The sequence below is a fragment of the Poecilia reticulata genome, chromosome 6 (assembly GCF_904066995.2).
Source record: "Poecilia reticulata chromosome 6, P_reticulata-male-v2, whole genome shotgun sequence".
Taxonomy (NCBI): Eukaryota; Metazoa; Chordata; class Actinopteri; order Cyprinodontiformes; family Poeciliidae; genus Poecilia; species Poecilia reticulata.
The window spans coordinates 5122869-5137277 of NC_088835.1; the positions used below are offsets into that span (position 1 = coordinate 5122869).

The window sequence follows — 14409 nt, forward strand, 5'->3', positions numbered from 1 at the left end:
AAAAATGAAGAGTTATGAAAACATGTCAGCTGTTTTTATTTGATAGCAATTGTGGCTAACTCTTCTTCTTTGATTGTTTCTTAATGTAGTATTTTCTCCCCTATTATAAAATATATATCACCTGCGTGTAATTTTTAATATCAGTCAACCCTTGAGCCTGTTTAGTCCAGAAAAATGCAAATGTTTTTTTCTAAGCCCTTATGTTATTTAGCCTTTTCTGTCCATTTTTGTGGTTTAATTTATTTCAGCTTGTGGAAATTTGTATCCTTTAAAACAAAAAAAAGAACAGTTCCAACATGTAGTGACATTCATTTATTACACCTCCACAAACATATTAAACACAAATACAGTTCCAGAACCTGCCTGCGTGGCCTGCACTGCGCCATGCAGACCGAAGGCAGACGATAGGGATTCAGAGCTTTGCTACAAAGCACACAGACACGTTAGTACGAACAGTCGGTTCGCTTCGCTCCCAGTCCGGACCTCAGAGTCAAACAGGAACTCATAAGAAAGCTCTGGAAAGTTTCGGAAAGTTTTTCAGTCCGGGTCCAAAAAGCGATCGAATGCTCACAAATTCTTTAAAGAGCCTTTGGGATTTTGTTTCTCTTTTTTACTGCTTCCTGTCGTCCTTCTTTACGTGTCGGTCGTGAGGAAGTGACTCCATGACCTCGGCGGAGGAAGACTTCACAGCGGCTCTCACCTCTGCAGATCACGAGAGGGCAAGAAATGTTTGTTCTGACCGGGAACTCAAACACGGACAGAACATTAACACGGGAACCGTTGAAAAAGAAAAAAAATATCCATGCCTGTTGAGCTTTTTCACATTTTTTCCCCCACAAGAACATCAACAAACTTCAATGTTTTCCACTGGGGATTTTATGTGATAGACCAACACAAAGTGGTGATGTGTCCGTAGACTGTCTCCACATTTTTCCCAAATGAAACGATCGGAAAGGTGTGTGTTTGTGTTCTGCCCCTTTAACTCGATAACCCTAAATAGAATCCAGTGCACCCAATGTTTAGAAGACCTGAAATAATGAAAGAAAGTGGCAACAAAACCTGCAGATGCAGTGACATCAAAGAGGGCGATGTGGTAAAATGAAACTAAAACTCACAACATGCAAAATCACTTTTTAAAGTTTTAGATCTACAATGAATATTATAACACCCAAACTGTTAAGAAAGAATTATTAATATTTATCTAATTATTATTGGACAAGTCTTAATATTTTTCAAGTCTTGAAGAAAACTTAATTTTCAAAGAGAAGGTCTCCTCACCCCACAGCATGCCTTATAAAAAGCCTAAACTGTTTCATATGGTTTAATAAAATGTGGAATTAATAATTATATGAAAACCCTAACCACAATAACAGATATGAAAATAGCATCAGGTAAGATAGTGGTGTTCTAACTTTTTGGCCAAATTTGTCACCTTGAAATCACAAAAATAATTTCTTGTGACCTTTTTTTATTGCACTGCAGGTCCGATTGATTCCTTCACCCAAATCTACAGTAAAACTTGCTGGATGTTTATGGTTAGATTTACTGCATAATCAAGATGAACGCATAAACTTTAAATAAATAATAATAATAATAATAATCAATTTTATTTATCATGTGTGAAAATTGTTGTTTTTGCTGCAGTGTGAACATTCGGTGACCCAATGTCATGTCTGCCTCTGCTTTCCCAACCCTCCATTCTTTTAAACGTTTCTGCTGAACACATAAACATCCCAAAGATTTTCTTTAAAAAGTTGTTATCTCTCCACTTTAGAAAATGCATGACTTGGTGTTGATCTGTCACATGGAATTACGGTAAAATGCATCAGAGTTTAAGGTTCAGATGGAAGAAAATGTGAAAAAGATCAAGGTTGTGTATGTATGGTCTCTTTAAAGGGGCAGTATTATGTGCTTTCCAGGCACATAGTCACATTTTATAGCACAATCGAGTAACTATCTTGCCTTCAGTTGTCATAAATTGCTATATTTATGAAATATGACTTGAAATTTGACATTATATTTTAATGCCTTGAAAATGAGCTTCTGTCTCTTTAAAAACTCCTCTTTCTGAAACATAACCTTCAGGAAGTCATCAGAACATGGCTCCTCTATTAACCCCTTAAGCAACGTTTTTACCAGCATTGCACTGAGAGAAAGCTTATATAATGAGCTCAGCAGATGCTCAATTCCACGAGGTGTTTACTAATTGCTGCTGACTAGTCTGAAGGAGCTGAGTGAGGGAGGGCTGATCTGTGAGGCAGAAGCTCGGAAAACTGCGGCTCAGAGGAGGAGCTTCGTCTAGAAGGCATTGCTAGGTCCACCCAGGCATTCTGCACAGCTCAATGGTTGCTACGGTGACTAAAGGATTCCTCAAACACACATGTAAGAATCAAAGCAATACTCCAGGTATGTCATTATAACATGAAGTAAAGCTCAAAAAAGTCAATGTTACATAATACTGCCCCTTTAAACAGTCCTTCTGTCGTTTGCTAACAACTTTCCTCGTTGCCATTTCCTCTTCAGTCAAACTTGAGCTGAAGTTTCGCCCATGAGTTAAGGCGTATTTTCCACGTTCTTCGGGAAGCTGGAAACTCCAGAAACAGTCCGTACCCTGCCTCTGCAGGCGTTCCGGTTTCAGAACGTCCGGCAGGTTCACATGGCCCAGGAGATGTTGGCCGCGTGCTCCTTGGCCTTCATGCGCAGCACGGCGATGCTGGACGAGCGCCTCTCGAACTCGGGCTTGGCCTCGAAGGCTGGGTGGCCGTTGGTGGCCGGCGTGAGGAGGGAGTCGGCGCCGAAGAAGTTGTTGAGGGAGACGTGTCCGAACTGGTTCTGCTGGCCGGCGAAGCCCACGTAGCCGTGGTCGGCGGCGGTAGAGGCGGCGGCGGCGCGGGGGGAGTGGGAGTAGGAGGTGACACACGGAGGGGACCCCCGGGGCAGCATGCAGGAGGACACCACGGAGCCGCCGGGGGCCGCGCTCGGCCACAGGTTGTTGGGGATCTGATGGGAACAGTTTCACATTAAATCCACTCAATGTTGACCCTTTTTCTAAGGACAACAAAACAAAAAAATATGCTAAATTGGAAAAATTACAGCTTTTCAAACACTTAAAGTTCAAAAAACACAAACTATATTTTTAGTTTATTTTAATCTGAGATCTTTACATATAAAAATCCACACTGCAATAAAAACATGTTCAATGATGAAGTTTGAGACTTTTGTTGTTAAAGAAGAACTAGGGGAGCACTGGTAAGTTGGAGCGGATCTTTCCTTAGCAAAATTCTAAAAATGAAGCACCGTCCTCTGCTGCTCTGCATTAACAGATGTCTGACTGACCACCAGACAGATGTCAGACATGACCGCCCACCAGGTCATGGCTGCACATATGCAGTTAACAAAAGTCACCCCACGGTTACCAACTCAACGATTTTCTTGCTATATTTAGCAACATTTCAGACAAAAAAATTGGTATTGGTTAGAATCAGAATCAGCAGGTCAGGCTTTTTAAAGATCAGTGATCAGCAATCGGCCAAAAAACTGTGTGAACCTCTTAGAAAAACCAAGAGCAATTCATTAAGAAAAACGGTGATATTTGGTCATTTGGTCCAAGTTCGATGTTGACATTCCTCATTTTTATTTCACATTTCCTAATACAAACAGGAAAATCTTAAAAGTTTTAAAATGCTATTCACTTATTTACATTTTCCACTTAATATGTGTGAATTTACCACAAAAATGCTGTTTAAGTGGAGAGTTGTAATCTTTTTTTATTATCTTTTTTGAGTGCAAACATTTATTTTTTAATTTATTTATTTATTTTGTAGGAATATGACGAGAAATAAAATGACTGAATCCTTGTATTTTCACAAAACTGTGAAAATATGTTTTAAATCTGGTCTCTACAGGCCAGGATGATGAAATGTATGAAGATGAGATCTTGAAAAGTTCCAGTTATTAACAGATATGTTAAAAGTCTTAAAATTAACTCATATATTGTAGCAGCAGCTCAATCTTACATTGTTACAAAATATTTATTTGAGAACATTTCTTAAGAAAAGGAAACAAAATCTATGTTCAGCATTACCTTCCTTTTTTTATTATTAAATCTCAGATTTCTTTAACTCCTATAAGATAAAAGAAACCGCAGCATTTTTAAACCCATCCCTAACAAAGGTTGATCAGTGTTGAAGAGTTTTAATAAGTAATCAGTGGCATCCTAAAGTATTAATATAAAATACAATCCTGAGGGTGATTTAATCTAACCATGTTTTAAAACGGGAAATTCAGAAGAATATGCTATTTAGTTAAGGGACCTGCTTCTTTATCTGCAGAAAGATGGGAAGCTAAGAGAAATTAGCCTCACATAAAAAGCTGCAAAAAACAAGGAGTTAAAACATTAACGGATATAAACACAGCTGTATGTTTGATTCTGCTACTGCAATAACATCTGAAATTAGTATTATAATTTTTTGTTTATACATACGTTCACCAGGTGTACTAATAAATGTGGAGCATGCAGTAATTAAAAATACAAGTTATCACATTCTAGAAGGTTACAACTGGGCAAACCGCCGTCCAACAGATAAAAACCAGACTCTACCTGAGCATTCTGTACTGTCTGATAAATGGGAACAACTGGAATGTGCGTGATTGAATTGAAATGATTTTCTTTTTTTGTAAAGCACCTTGAGACAGTATTTGTTGTGAATTGACTCTATAGACATAAACTGAATTGAATTAAAAGACGACGCTGATTTTTACTGTCAGACCAGCTCACATTTGCATGCTTATGGTACAAAATTCGGACCCAGGTCCAGGTTTAAAAAGCCTAATAAATACAAAAATTCATTATAAATATAAGAGTATAAATCTGAAGTATAAAAAAGATATCAGCTGAAGAGTGAAATATGAAAACAGACCCAGATAAAGACTTCTACAGATGTCTAAATAAGGTGGAAGGCGGTTGATGTTGATCAGATGAGCAAACTGAGCCTGACTTGCAACGAGCCTGGACCAATGGAGTAACGGTTTGGTGAGCGAAATCTACCTGCATGACTTCCTCCAATGTCCAGATTATTGACCAGAAAAGCTGAATAGGAAGTGAAATACCTTCCATTTCTGGGTTTAAAGGTGTTAAAGGGGAAAAAGCCATAAGACGAACTCAACTGGAAATCTAAGGTTACAGAAAAGTTGAGCGTTCAGTGACCATTTCTAAGTTTAACGCAGAGAACAAAGAAGACATTTAGCGAGACCTAAGGCAGGATCTCTGACTCGAGGCAACTTGGGTGTACCTATTCGATGTTACTCTGCCCGATTCGATGAGATGACGGCCGAAATAAGACGACACAATCATGCATTTATTCCTGGTTATATTGAGTCTAAATCAGGTCTTTTAAATACGCAAACTTTCTTACGGTGAAGACGAAAATGGATGTAAAGAAACACCTAAACTGAAGGTTGTTTACTGCACCTTTTGCCCGAGTGCGGTTTTCAGAAAACAGAGGCAAAGAACACGAGCTAACCACTGTTTGAGACAGAGTGAAAGTCCACTTTGACAGTGAGACTAACTTGTTTCTGCAGGAACAATATGTGGTCGCACCAGAGGAATAATCCTGGGTAGTTAAAAGTCTTCTAAAGAGGCCAGTTGAAAACATGCGTCACATTTGGTGAAAAAAAGCACCAACAGAAGACCGGTCTAACGTCTAAAAGCTACAAGAACTCAGGATGGGTTTTAAAAGCAGATCCATAATTGGCTTCAGCTGTGCTAGTAAGGCTGGTATGTAAGGAAGCCCTTCAGGAACATTTGGGAAGAAAATGCGAGGCAGCCCAGGCAGATTTTCTTCTTTTCCAGTTTCATTTCAGAGCATCTTCATTTTAAAAACCCGTAACATGCAGCTTCCATTTCTTTCTTAGAAAAAAAAAAAAGAGAGAGAGAAAAAAGCTCCACAACACTTGGAACTTTTTTGGAGACTGTGTCAGTTTGTGAGAGGGGAACGCCTAACCAAAGGACAGACTGACAACCCGCGTCTCCTCTCACCTCATCTTGTACCTGACCTTTGCTTAAACTGAAAGATTAATGGTCGGCAGACATGAAATCTGATATGAGGGCCATTCATTCTGACGTGACACCTCGCGGGGGCTCTAATCAGCGTTCCGGGGCTCTTATCTGAAGATGGCTTTCACTGGAAGTGATTCATGGCGAACGAGCCGTTGACGCAAGTTGTTGTGCATTTTTGTCCAAAGTGAGCAAACCGAAGAAAGATCAGAGGCCAAGTTAGAGGATTACACACAAAATAGGTCCAGGGAAGAAAAAATGAGTTTTGGAGATAATTAAACTTTAATCTTTTTTCATTATTATTACTTTGATTAAGCATATTAGTTTGTACATTCAATGTTTACTAAAACATTACATATAGGTTTTGTTCACCACATCTCTCATTAGAATTTAATGTTTTTTGTTGGGTTTTTTGGGGGCTCAGAAAAGCATCATGTTCCTGTCTGACAGAGAACATGAAGAATGATTCATATGAGTCATATTAGGAATTAATATATCGAGCTCATACAAGGTAAGAACTGTCATTCATTTTGCAGTAGAGAAAGTTCAAATTAGCTGCAGCGACTTTTACCTTGGCTGTAAGCTGAGTTTTATTAAAGCCTGAGGCAGACTTAGCTACACATGCCACCTTGTTAGTTTTCCTCTATTTGCTTGTATGCCTTAATCCAAGCAAGTTGTTATTTTATTTATTTACTTTGTATGTGTAGACAAAATAACGGTACAATTCAACTAATTTTGTTGAGAACGTGGGTTCAAATCGCTTCAATATATTTTATGTGGTATACTGATATAATTTCGGCTCGGAAATAAAGATTCAAATATATCCCGAAAGATGTCTCCAAAAGTCTTCAATTGTAAATGTTGGTTTTATCAGAGCAGCCGACGGCATTTATTTCACTTCCAGTCCAAAATATAAAATTAACACACACAAAAAAATTTAAAATTAAAAACTGATTTATGAGAGTAAATATAGTAGAAGCTCGCCTGTGTGTAGCTGTCGGACCGAGGTAACACTGATAGATCGTAGGTGGTTGCGAAGTGACTCTTGGCCTGTTGGATCTGACCGTAGCGCTCCCTCTTCCTCCACTTTGCCCTTCTGTTCTGGAACCAAACCTAGCAGAAAGAAATTGGGAAAAACTAAACATAACGCAGTTTAAATCCAGAAACTAAACACTTTTGGTTAGGAAAATATTTGACTTAAAGTTAACCGACAAATTTAATGTTTATGTTTGCTTCTTTGTTTTTAAAATGAGCGTATCTTGAAATTTTTCTTAAAACAAACAAATAAAAAAAAAACTAAAGGTAAGCTAGGTTGTACCGTACCTGTACCCTGGCCTCCGTTAGCTCCGTCCTCATAGCCAGCTGCTCCCGCACATAAACATCTGGGTAGTGGGTTTTCTGGAACACCTTCTCCAGCTCCTCCAGCTGCGCGCTCGTGAAGGTGGTCCGGTGTCTCCTCTTCTTGCTGCTGGACACGTTGCTGTCGCACTTGTCCCCCACGTCTTCCAGCTCGGTCTTTTCCGGGCCGCTCGCGACCGGAGACGCCCGCAGGGAGCAGCAGCTGTCGATGGACCTCGCGAGATCCGAGCGCAGAGAATCCTCGTCCGTTTTCGGCACGCCGTAACTGGCTGATGGGAGAAAAAAATATTATATTATATTATATTATATTATATTATATTATATTATATTATATTATATTATATTATATTATATTATATTATATTATATTATATTATCAAAACGTAAAATTGGAAGAAAAAAAATTTCTCTGTAATGTGCACACAGATGCGCACCACGCCATTCACAGGAGCGCAAAAAAAGTTCCGACTCACAGCTCTGATCTCCGCAGGGCGATGAGCGGTGCTCGGCGCCCTGCAGTCCGAAGGCCTGCGCGCACTTCGGGGACGGCTTGTTGAAGTACTGCGCGCTGTCCAGACTCTCCATGACTTGGTCCATGTAGTACTCGCTGGCCTTCATCGCCTGGCTTTTCAAGGCGAACTTGTCCTCTATGTACTCCATCATAATTCCAATAAAGTGCTCCCTCTAATTAAATGTCAGCATCTATAAATATATATATAAAAAAGTGTGTGTGGGGGAGGGAGGGAAAACGCAAACAGAAAAGTGGAGAAGTGTCCTGTAATGCAATAAAGCGCCAATGGAGTTTTAATTTGCTGTGCGGCGAAGCCCCGACGTCTAATAGACCCGGAGAGCAGCTATGAGTTCCTTAAAGGTCCGGACGCAGCCCTCCTCCTCCTGAATACACTGACAAAACAGACGGTTAGAGCTTTGTCAATAAATTTACCCAAGCATTTTGTAAACATTTTTTGGATATACTTTACTCAATATTTCTGATAAGAAACTTAAGCAGTTTAAGAATAATTTAATTGGTTAATAAAAAAAATGTGTAGCTAATTAATTAAATTAGGTAAATTGTAACTAATCATTCAAAAAAAAAATTGGTAATCTTGTTTGTTCTCCCGCGTTGAGCTATAGTAACTGCGAATAAGGCATTAAAATAGTGAAACAGAGTCAAACAATTTAAATTTCTTCTCTGACAACCAGTGGTTAAAAACCTCACTGGCTAGCAAGTTTGACATTAGGATTACGTAGTGCTATTGCTAGGCTAATGCTAAGCTAATGCTGGATTTTGATCTTAGAAAACAAGAATCTAAGTCACAAGTCTTGATTTTATAATTTAATTAGTTAATATTCACTCAGATTCAGCATAAACATATCATGATAAACATATCAAGATGGAGAGTCTTCAGTCAGAGGCTTTTCATGGTATCACTGTGTCACAGACTGATACAGGAGATCCTTCCTGGTTACCGCCATCAGCTTCTACAACGAATCAATCGATGAGCTTGGATCATGTGAGTTACACCATTTAATTTCCCCTCTTGGATTTAAAAAAAATCTTTTAAGAATTGAGTAAACATATTGCTATCGAGACTGACTCGTATACCTCGACTAGCATGGACTCATGGGATTTTTTTTTCTTCCACTTTTAGATCAATTTAAATGGTCATATTTCAGTTTATATCAACATATCGGGGCTGCACAGTTGGTAGAGCTGTTGCCTTGCAGCAAGAAGGTTCTGGGTTCGATTCCCGGCCCTGGTCTTTCTGTCATGGAGTTTGCATGTTCTCCCTGTGCATGCGTGGGTTTTCTCCGGGTACTCCGGTTTCCTCCCACAGTCCAAAAACATGACTGTCAGGTTAATTGGTCTCTCCAAATTGTCCCTAGGTGTGAGTGTCCCTGTGTGCGTGCATGATTGTTTGTCCTGTTTGTCTGTGTTGCCCTGTCCAGGGTGACCCCGCCTCTCGCCCGGAACGTTGGCTGGAGATGGGCACCAGCAACCCTCCTGACCCCACTAATGGACAAGGGTGTAAAGAAGATGGATAGACTGATCAACATCGGACAGTGCTCATGACAAACCAATAAGGTCTTCAGTTAAATGCTGATATTAATAATTAATATTCCTGATTACGATTTAAAGTTGTGACGACTAAAACTCACCAACCTCCAGAGTGTCTTTTTTTTTTTTTTTTTTTTTTTTTTACAGTGCATGAAAGCAGCGCGCAACTCCTCCTATACGGCCCGAATCCAAAGCAAACAGCAGTTCGATGTGACTACAGACCCGCTAAGAGGAAGCAATCAAAAGTGACTTTAATTTACAACATGTTTAGACAGCCGAAATGAGGCAATAATTTATCCAAAGCTGCAGGTTGCGCTAGAAAATGAGTCTCAGTCGGGACCCGTCAGCCGCCCAGGAGCCCGCTGATCGCTGCGGTTAATCCGTTTCACGTCGGAGGATGGAAACCCAAACGAAATGAAGCCGACAGGAAAATGTTCTGATTAACATGAAGGCGTGTGGGACACGAGCCTGCGTGTAGGCGCTGCTTCGTCCTGGTCAGAGATTTGACTCGTCCAGCCTTGAGGTTAATGATCAAAATAGGTGTAAATATTGAGGGCGGCGTGGAGGGAGAGAGAACATTAGAAAATGGAATAAATCGAACATTTAATAATGCGCGTGCTTGAGTGCTTTTTGTCATTGTTTATTTGAGAAATGTTGACGATTAAAGTCAATTATTTGTAAAAAAAAAAAAAAAAAAAGAAAAAAAAAAGAGCTCTTTTATATTTTTGTTTTGTTTTGTTTGTTTTTTCTTTCTAGCTGCTCTTGCCCTGAACTTTAAAGAGTCACTTTTGAGGGGGTGGAGTCACAATATAATAAAATCTTTTTAAATGAATCTGATTTAATGTCAATTTATCTGTATTCTGTTTTATTTTTATTGAAGCAAAGGTCGCAGTTTTTGCAGTGAATTCCCGTTGCTTCTTTTTAAAGTAGGTTTTGACAGTTTTATGTTTTAAATGCTTCTATTTCATTAAAAAAATAAAAGTTTATTTCCTCTTTGTTTGTTTTTTTAATTATAGTTTTGTAAATTATTTTTAGCCAACTTCGTTCGTACTGAACAAAGTTTATTTGCTTTTAATTTCCATTGACAAAATATTAGCCTTAATGAACTGGTGTATCAATGTATTGGTTGAAAAACATATTTACAGCGTGCTGCCTTTTAAGCTTTTTGTGCTCAGTGAAAAGGAAAAAGCTGAACCAATTTTTTACACTTTTTAAATAATTGGTGACAACGATTAATAATAACATTGTATTCAGAAGAATGCCTTATAATTGCGACTTTTAATTCAAACTTTGTGTTTCGGAAGCTTGAACACATCGCTACTTTTTTCTGCTTTTTATACAAATCTTTTTTTTTCTTCTTTTACTTAAATGACTGCAATAATAATCACTGACTTGCTGAATTATGATAAGCCTTTTTTTTTTTTTTAAAGCACCAATTCTAATCTGTGGGAAGAACTTTAGGAGCACATTACTGTACACGGCGTCAAATTCAGGTTCTGCCTGAAATTCAACGGTTCCATAAGCGACAAGTTGAATTAATTAAAGAGCAAACATCCTCCTTCTTCATGTGGGAAAGTTGGATTCCGCCGAATCCCCCTGCAGGAGCAGCACACACTCCGGGCTCTGCGGGGAAACGGCAGTAAGGGTCCGTCTAAAATTCTCTCCTTATTGGAGGAATTATGTTACCGCCGGCACCACAGTGCATCTCCCGGCTCCACGTCTCCACGTCTCCGCCCTGCGAAGCCCAGCGGGCGCAGCTTCGGTTCGCTGTGGGGTCAGTGGCAGATACCTGGGGGCCGCTCGGTGCCACAGCAGAAGATTTCAAAACAAATACGAGGCGCTCTTAAGTAGCGGGAGGGATCTGTCACTACGGCCTTCTAAGGTGACCCCGCGCACTCGCCCATGCTGAGGAGAAAATGTGAAAAGTTCATTGTGGTTAGCTATAGGCCTTATGTCTGAAGAGGCCAGCCATAATAGAGAATAAGTCTGTGGTTGACTTTGGTCCAACAGGTTTATCAGTTGGACTAATTCTGCTACAGGCGGTAAGTAAGTCACGCGAGCCACCGGGAAAAAACTTAGTGAAAAAAAAAAATTAAAATAAAAACACTACACTCACCATAAAAGTGCGTAAAGTGAAATTACGAAAAATTATTACACGCCAACTTAAAACACACACACACACATTTTTCGAGAAATTTTTTTTCGGCAGTTTCAAAATAGATATACAGTTCGGAAAAACTGCGATGCAAACACTATTTTCTCATACCAGTCCAACCAGACCAACAACCAGACAGACGTTACGGCTGGCGTAAACGACGAAGAAGACGACAGGAAGTAGCTGAAGCTCCTGAATGAAACAAATGTCTCTCTATATATATGTAATTGTTTACGTTACATTCCTGCCATGATTTTAATGACTTATCCAGTGAACAAGTTGATTCAGGTGAAATATTAATTTAATTTATTTTTTATTGGCAATACGCAATTGCGAAATTGCGGTATTGCCAATAATTGCGATTGAATAATCGATGTAAGCAGAATATAGATAAAGATTTGCGGACATTTGTAATGGAAACGCAGAAACTTACTGAGTCCTACAGCGCTCAGCATCAAACTCCAGATAATGAATGGTCAGTGCTGTCAGTTCTAATGTGACCTAACACAGTTCAGCCTGACCGAACCCCGCGTGCCGACAGAGAGAAAGAGAGGGAGAGCGCGCGAGCATGACATCACTGCGCCCTAAGCCGCTCTTAAGCTCTAATTTAATCTTCTGAAATGTCTTCAAACGTTGGCTCGCCACAAAAACACAAAAATTCAGTTTGTTTTACCCCTAAAGCCCAAACTGCGCAGAGTTTACAAATGCTGCTTGAGAGACGGGAACATTTGACTCCGGGAGAAGGAGTTTCAAAAAAAAAAAGTGAAACCAGCACTTTGGCGCTTTGAACGATCTGTTTGTTTTGTTTGTCTGCCGTTTTTCCAGGAATCGAGCGATGCTCGATGCCAACTATCATCATCTCTCGTCCCCGATGCTCTCGTGCCATCTGGGTTGGTGTGAACACACAGCACGGGCCACAGAAAACCGACTCAACCCGGGGCGAAGGGCAACCTTAATGTAATGTTGACATATTTTGGAATGAGATATTTAATCTCATTCCAAAGGACTTTATCAATCCAAAAGGGAAATAAAATTTTGTTTTATCTCATGTTAATGTTGCTGTAACTCTTCAAAGAGTTACAGTAGATGCTGATGGCGGTGGGCAGGAAAGTCCTCCTGCAGCAGTCTGTACTGCAGCGAATCCGGAAAGGCATCTGACTCTGATTTTCTGACTCATTAAGAAAATCATTCCTGCCACACTGGTTGGCATCACAATATTTCAATCAAATACAGAAGCTTCCCCCCCCCCCTTTTTTTTTTTTTACAGAGATCCTAAACTCTAACATGTTATTAGTAAACCATGGCTTTTTGTTTTTCTAAATTGACTCAGAAACCACATTTTCTTAGCCAGTGTTCAAAATAGAAAAGTCAAGGAAGCAACATTTAGGTAAGGCAGGTATGTGCCGAGCCTCAGAAGAAGAAAAGGCTAAAAGAAAATGCTAATTGTTTAATCTTGCTCATATCAACAGTCATGATTCAAAAGCCTAAAACAAATCCAATACATAACTTTTGAAAAAATACATTGGGGTTTTTTTTCCAAATTTTTTTCCAGGCATGGACACTTACAGCGGGGTGGCGTGCGCTTACAGTGAGGATTCCAAACACCAATACGCACCAGGGTTGCCAGGGTTACCAGGGTTACTCATTTTAATTTAGTTTTAAGTTGTTGTGACTTTATGTTTGTCTAATTCAGTTAGTTTTAATTGGGTTTTAGAGTGTGATTGCTAGTTTTATTAGTTAAAACTGTCACGAGTGAAAAGATCAAACTCCTCCCTGAGCTGCTACTGCCTGAAGAAATACACCGCTCCCGACCAAAAACAACCAATCAGAGCCAGGAGGCGGGACTTAGCGCTGTCAATCAGTGCTGCTCAACGTGCTAATGTGTGAGCGTGCAAACCACCATGAATTTTTGAAGTGAAGTGAAAATTTTAATTAAAAGAGAATGGAGACTAACAGTAAACTTAGCATGGGTCATTTTTAAGTGTTTCAACAGAATTATGCTCTATTATTAATGGTCAATTCAAGAAAGAGAGTCTTTGAAAGACATAAAGTCCCTTTTTTTCTCCCCCACCTCATTCCCCAGAACTGAACTCTGAGGAAATCCTGTTGAGTAAGCGGGAGAAGAGAGGGAAGATGCTCCAAACTTGGGAAATGTTATCAGAGCTCTCAGTGCTGTTGTATCGGCGATGTTGGGGGGACATGAAGTATGGACAGGAAATAAATATAAAATTAAACTAATGAAATTCAAGTATAGGATTTTGTTTTAGTGTGAGATGATGAGCAAAATATAATTGGAAAATGTATTCATTGTTCATTCATCCTGACCCTGAGGAGCCAATAAACATGCAGGGTGATATAAATCTCTTCACTCTAAAACATTATACAACAGCCATCTGTTAAATATGTTTTAATTTCATGGACAGGTGAACATTTCTGGCAGTAAGACGCTTACATGCTAAAAAATACCAATACAATTATATGAAAAAAACTTAATATCTTCTTCTGAGACTGTTACTGTAAGACAGGTTTATATTTAGTTTTTTTTATTTATATTTTTTGTATTAATTTGAAAAACTTCTGATGTCATGAACCATGAAATAAGACCACCTCCAACTGGGTTAGTTTTCGAATCAATGAGTTTTCTCGTTTTAATGATTTCATTGGTGTCGTTAAACAAAATAAATCCGCAAAAGTAACATTTGAAAAACATGGTGCATGAAAAGGTTTTATATGTAGAAAATCCCGACTGTTTAAATGACAGAACATCTTTAAGTCATACAT

General features: G+C 39.2%; 1 protein-coding gene across 1 annotated transcript; it reads right to left on the reverse strand.

Annotated features, from left to right (window-relative positions):
- Positions 1-297: 297 nt before the first annotated feature.
- Positions 298-10139, reverse strand: alx1 (ALX homeobox 1). The gene is made up of 4 exons (XM_008410869.3): positions 7888-10139; positions 7379-7683; positions 7040-7168; positions 298-3000 (listed from the first exon to the last, which is right to left on the reverse strand). The coding sequence occupies exons 1-4, from the start codon at positions 8075-8077 to the stop codon at positions 2653-2655; spliced, it is 972 nt and encodes a 323-aa protein (XP_008409091.1). The 5' UTR covers positions 8078-10139; the 3' UTR covers positions 298-2652.
- Positions 10140-14409: the final 4270 nt, after the last annotated feature.

Bases quoted from the DNA above. Each gene is read 5' to 3' on its own strand.
- alx1 (XM_008410869.3), bottom strand. From the start codon at position 8,077: ATGATGGAGTACATAGAGGACAAGTTCGCCTTGAAAAGCCAGGCGATG. The intron at 7,684-7,887 runs GTGAGTCGGAAC...TTCTCCCATCAG, and splicing joins GCCCTGCGGAGATCAGAGCT to CCAGTTACGGCGTGCCGAAA. The intron at 7,169-7,378 runs GTACGGTACAAC...TCTTTCTGCTAG, and splicing joins TAACGGAGGCCAGGGTACAG to GTTTGGTTCCAGAACAGAAG.